Source organism: Equus caballus, chromosome 14 (assembly GCF_041296265.1).
Source record: "Equus caballus isolate H_3958 breed thoroughbred chromosome 14, TB-T2T, whole genome shotgun sequence".
Taxonomy (NCBI): domain Eukaryota; kingdom Metazoa; phylum Chordata; class Mammalia; order Perissodactyla; family Equidae; genus Equus; species Equus caballus.
Window position 1 is genome coordinate 20,939,783 of NC_091697.1, and position 6,000 is coordinate 20,945,782.

General features: G+C 42.0%; 1 protein-coding gene across 8 annotated transcripts in view; it reads left to right on the forward strand.

The window, feature by feature from the left end:
• Nucleotides 1–4,838, forward strand: part of UIMC1 (ubiquitin interaction motif containing 1) — a 141,821-nt gene extending 136,983 nt beyond the window's left edge. For 4 of the 8 annotated variants that reach the window (XM_070233841.1, XM_023617159.2, XM_070233843.1 and 1 more), the window contains 5 exons: nucleotides 369–540; nucleotides 2,657–2,720; nucleotides 3,320–3,376; nucleotides 3,797–3,839; nucleotides 4,367–4,838. In XM_070233841.1, the coding sequence (XP_070089942.1) occupies nucleotides 369–540; nucleotides 2,657–2,720; nucleotides 3,320–3,376; nucleotides 3,797–3,839; nucleotides 4,367–4,577 (547 nt within the window). In that variant the 3' untranslated portion in view covers nucleotides 4,578–4,838. The remainder of the gene's footprint in view (nucleotides 1–368; nucleotides 541–2,656; nucleotides 2,721–3,319; nucleotides 3,377–3,796; nucleotides 3,840–4,366) is intronic. The other 4 variants (XM_070233842.1, XM_070233845.1, XM_070233846.1 and 1 more) reach the window with 1 other exon arrangement.
• Nucleotides 4,839–6,000: the final 1,162 nt, after the last annotated feature.

The window sequence follows — 6,000 nt, forward strand, 5'->3', positions numbered from 1 at the left end:
CTAAATTTTAACTTCCTTTTGAAAAAATTATTACACTTAATTTCAGAAGAGTTTGACAGAATATTTTATGTCTGAAGAGCAATCAGCATTGTTTGAGATAGTTAGAAGGGCTGATTTCATTACCATCCCACTGCTGCAACAGCAGGGTACAGAGAAACAGCCGGGGAAAACCGTTAATCACTCAATCCTTTTGATTGGCATTGGGTTCGTTTTATTGGAGATCCTGCTGAGCGAATCTGCTTTGGTTGACATGTCTCCTTCAAAGAATAACTTTGAGACGTAAAAACACAATTTGAGACTTATCCAGGAGCCCAGAGGCAAAAGCCAATCTGAAAACTGCCTTTTCTCCCTTTCTTCTGATTGGCTAGGAATGAGAAGTGTTACCTCTGTAAATCCCTGATCCCACTGAGAGAGTACCAGTGTCACGTAGAGTCCTGTCTCCAGCTTGCAAGGGGTGACCAAGGAGATGGGCCTGAAGAGAGTGGGAGAGTATGCTCAACTGTGGAGGGGAAGCAGCAGCAGCAGCGGAGGAACCCAAAGGTATGTGTGGAGTGCTTTAGGAAAGGCTACCTAACCCTCCACAGTTCTATTCTGGGGTTCCCCTCTCCCCCCTACTCCTTGTCTTCTGTTTATCTTGAAATAAGATTTATGCTTTTTAAAATTATTTTCTCGTTTAATTAAAAAGTAGTATATGCTCATTGTAGTGTACGGACATTCAAACAAAAGTATGACGAATCAACAAATTATCACCCATAATTTCGCTACTCAAAGATAACTTTTAGGGGCCGGCCCAGTGGTGCAGTAGTTCAGTACACACACTGTCCTTCAGCTGCCTGGGGTTCACAGGTTTGGATCCCAGGCACAGACCTACACACAGCTCATCAAGCCATACTGTGGTGGCATCCCACATACAAAATAAAGGAAGATTGGCACAGATGTTAGCTCAGAGACAATCTTCCTCAAGCAAAAAGAAGACTGATAATGGATGTTAGCTCAGGACCATTCTTCCTCACCAAAAAGAAGAGAGAACTTGTAATTTTGGCTTATTTTTCTCTGGTCTTTTTTTCTATACATTTTTAATGTAGTTGACACCATATGTGTGACACCACATATATCTTCATATATATGTGTATTGTGTATAGATGTATTTGTGTATATACACTTAACACTAGCATCAATACCTTCCTGGGTTTGTTTTTAAACTTTTTTTTTTTAAAGATTGGCACATGAACTAACAACTGTTGCAAATCTTTTTTTTTGTTTTCTGCTTTTTCTCCCCAAAACCCCCCAGTATATAGTTGTATACTTTTTTAGTTGTGGATCCTGCTAGTTGGGGCATGTGGGACGCCGCCTCAACATGGCCTAATGAGCCGTGCCATGTCCGCGCCCAGGATCTGAACCAGTGAAACCCTGGGCTGCCAAATTGGAGCACGTGAACCCAACCAATCAGCCACCGGGCCGGCCCCTAAACTTTTTTTTTTTTTTAAGATTTTAATTTTTTTCCTTTTTCTCCCCAAAGCTCCCTGGTGCATAGTTGTATATTCTTAGTTGTGGGTCTTTCCAGTTGTGGCATGTGGGATGCTGCCCCAGCATGGCTTGGTGAGCGGTGCCATGTCTGCACCCAGGATCCGAACCAGTGAAATCTTGGGCTGCCTCAGCGGAGCGCACGAACTTAACCACTCGGCCACAGGGCTGGTCCCTAAACTATTTTTTTTTAATTATTCTTAATATTTGTATCACACAGATAGTCACTTAGCCATTCTCATATTATTGGACATTCAGGTTCTTTCCAATTTTTTTGTATTATAAGACTGTATTTAAAATATTAATCAGTCTTTGCACCACTGATTATTTTCTTACAATAGATTTCTTGAAGTGGAACTCTTAGGGCAGTGGACATAAACATTTTAAAATCTCTTGAAACATACTGCCAGATTGCTTTCCAGAGAGGGTATCCAATCATACCTCAACTGCCAGGAACATATTCGAGATCAACTCTGTTGAATGCTTCATGTGCCTGGCCTTAGGAAGCCGTGGACTCTGGCCCTGACTGGGAAGATGAATGTGTTTTCTGGGCTTTTTGGTTAGAGATCAGGAAGATCTGTGGCTTAGAGATCAAAGATACAACAGCAGCTCCATATTCTAGGCTTACTCACACAGCAATCACTGCACACTAAGATGGAGAAGCCATTATCTGTCATGACAGAAGAAAGGGAACCCTGTGTGAGTGGGGTGATTCTGAGGTGGTGATTTTGAGTTGGGCCTTATAGGTAAGTACTTATACCATAGAGCCATTTTATTCTTCTTGCATCACTGCCTCTAGAAGCTACCTTGAAACTGTTATTTTCTGTTTTAAATCGCTCCAAATCTATCAGAGGTCAAAGGCTACTCTTCTCTAATAGGATCTTGGTGGAATAATTTGCCTTGACTCTGGTATCCATTCTTGAGTAATACTCTTGGCATAAAGATGTGTTCCATTCATCACAGTTTGGTTATTTACTTGTGTACCCTCATTTATTAGAAAGCAAAAGACTTTTTTTAAAGCTGTGCCCCCACACCTCTTTTCTCCTGGAAACAGGTTGATCTGGGCTAAAGAGGTTGTATTTCAGACACTCTGTCATGAGGTAACCCTTTCATGTATTTTCTTCTGTTACAGGAAAAAGGTTGCAGAGAAGGCCGACTCCTTAGTCTCTTGGAACAAACCGAGCACAAGACTGCAGGTGAGGACCCCAGGACCAGCTTCTCCCTAAGGCCTTCCAGGAAAAATAGCCACTGCCGACTCCTTAATTATTGGTTGGAGTTATGTGGGTGCATATTTGACCTTGTCAGTCAGCCTTTGAGATTCATTCTAGGTCATTTCTAAGGAAGATGGGGAGATACCCTGTCTTGTTCATCGTATGTTTCATTTCTGGCTTTGTAAAGCCTAAACTTTCAGGACTGCCTGTTGAACTGGGAAAAAAAAGCATTTTTAAATCATAAGGGAATGACACAAGCCCCAAGTACCTTCTGAAGGAGCAAGCATGGAAAACTAGACATGCAGACGTTACTATCTCCTCCTAATGTTTTTTGTATGGTTCATATGTTACCTTTAGCTTAGTGTCCCGACCTGTGCTCCTCAGGGATTATGGGAAATGACTCTGTCTCTTTGTGCCTAGTATTTAGGGAGTAGTAGAGTGGTTGGTTAAGAGCATTGCATAGAGTTAGTAATACTAACTTCATAGATTGCACGGATTATAGCTAGTAAAGCTCCTGACATGTTCCCAACATAAATAGGCTCTTGATAAATGTTAGCTGCTATTATTACTGTTGTTGTTATTAGTGGCTGTTGTTAACATTCCCTGGATGCAGATGGAAGAGGATCTTTGGCTTAAGCCTGGTGAGATTTGCTTGCCATCTAGTTCTAATAGTGCATTCCCACCAAGTAAATCTGTTTTGCCTTCTGATCACTATAAAAAGGCTGCTTCTCCGAGTCCCACAGCCTGCTGCCTCTAGATCAGCAGGTTGTGAATCTGCAGGTAGCACATTTCCCTTGGCAAACCCTTATTCCTCAAGTCCAGATTTGAAGTAGATTTACTCAGCGGTGGTTCATTCAAAAGTGTTCATCCTAGTACTTCTGCACCTGAGCCTGTTGGATGCTAATGCTCACATTCCATTGGTCTGGGGGTTGGGAATCTGAGCTACCTGGATAAGCCTGATGAAAAGCAGTGCCTAGAACACAGGAAGCACATGATCAGTGAGAAGTAGTATGACTACAACACTACTAACAGCATTTGTTGCCTTTTCTCTCCTGTCACAGATGCAGAGATAAAGACTAAGTCTTCAGAAATAGGAGCCTTCAGGTGAATTGGGGTGTGCATTGAAATGTGGCTGTTAGCAGTTCTAGAAAAGTACAGACCTGGTCCTGGGTTCTGTGTATAGTATGATATTCAAACTGTCAAAGTAGAATTCACTCTGGAACTGTGACCTCTCTGTATAGCTCTGTGACCCTCATATATCTGGTCTAAGAATTGATTGGCTAGCTCAGTACACTCATGGTGTTAACACAAGCAGAACAAAGTTGTGTCTTACTCCCCCCCACCTCTTTATCCCACCTCAACCTTGGTTTTATGACTTAGATTTCAAGCAACTTGAGAATTTGGGTCTGAATCCTTATTATCTCACTGCCTAACTGTTTGGCTTTGGGTATATGATTTACCCAGTGTCCTCATCTGTGAAGAGGGAATGATAGTACTTCTCTGGTTGGATTTTTATAAAGATTATATAAACTAATAATATGTGTAAAAGCCCCTGGTACAATGTGTGACACATACTTAATGCCTATTAGTAGGTGTATATTGAATTCTGAATTTTTCCCCCTTCTCTCTAGGTTGCCCTCACCAGGGATGGAAGAGGCAGGCTGCAGCAGAGAGATGCAGAGTTCCCTTGCACATCTTGACTTAAATGAGTCTCCCATCAAGTCTTTTGTTTCCATTTCAGAAGCCACAGATTGTTTAGTAGACTTCAAAAAGCAACTTACTGTCCGACCAGTTAGCCGGACACGGACCAAAGCAGGCAGAGGAAGAAGGAGAAAATCTTGAATTTCTAGAGTTCACAGGTTGACAGATCCATTAGCAGTAGGGATAGGCCATGTTCATTAAGCCTTAATGGCCTCCAGTTCACTGTTGAGTAAGTTTTGGCCCTGCGATTTTCACCACCAGCACCTACTCAGCATTCTGGTTTTTATGTTTTCTATGAGCTATACAGACAACTGTGTATAGTATTCTGTTTTATACCAGTCTGTTTGAATTCGCTTATAGTTAAAAGAAAATTTAAATATATTTATCTATGTTTGTATGAAATTTTATTTCAACAAGATGGAGATTTTCCTTTTTTTCACTCTGTGTTACGGGGTTAGGGGTGGAGATATTTTAATTGCGGAGCTAGTTCTCAGAGTCATAAATTACATGTTTCCAAATGAATTCCATTACTGGTCTTTGACATACTGCCTATATTTACTGAATGTGTAGTGTACACTTCCAAACACAGTGTGGTTGCTCCCTTGACCTTTTCTGACACCATTCTGGAATCCTACTTCTTATTCTGCTATCCCTACCATTCAATGACCTGTCACTTCATCTTGCTGCTTCACCCAGTTAAGTATTCTCAGCCAGGGGCTGTCCCCATGGCCGAGTGGTTAAGTTCACACACTCCGCTTCAGCAGCCCAGGGTTTCACCAGTTCGAATCCTGGGCATGGACAGGGCACTGCTCATCAGTCATGCTGAGGCAGCGTCCCATATGCCACAACTAGAAGGACTCACAACTAAAAATACACAACTATGTACACAACTATGCAACTTTGGGGAGAAAAAGGAAAAATAAAATCTTAAAAAAAAAAAAAGAATTCTCAGCCACAGCATAGGACCTTTGAGGGGTATGTCCTGCCCTTCTTCTCAGTAGTGTGTACATAAACACTTTGTTACTAGTTCCTTTGCAATTACTTTTTCTTCCTAGATTAACCAGTGGGGGTGCCAGGCGTATTCATCTGTTAAAACCGAAATTGGTTCTCTTACTGTCAAAGGTCATAGCAGCAACAGGAAATAGTTTATGTTTCAGTACCTTAGTAAGTAGAAGAGTGCACATTCTTGACCACATTGCCCAGGAGATTTCAATGCAGAACAGAGCTGTGACTGTCCTCAGTGCATGGGCAGACTCCAAAGATGAGAGGAGGTCAGATGGCAGAAGCAACTAACTGACAGAGATAACCAAACAAGAATGTTAAGAAAGCTAGCTTTGGGGCTGGCCTGGTGGCATAATGGTTAAGTTAGTGTGCTCCGCTTTGGAGGCCCAGGGTTCGCCAGTTTGGATCCTGGGCATGGACCTACACTACTCATGAAGCCATGCTGTGGCAGCATCCCACATACAAAACAGAAGAAGATTGCCACAGATGTTAGCTCAGCAACAATCTTCCTCAAGCAAAAAGAGAAAGATTGGCAACAGATGTTAGCTCAGAGCCAATCATC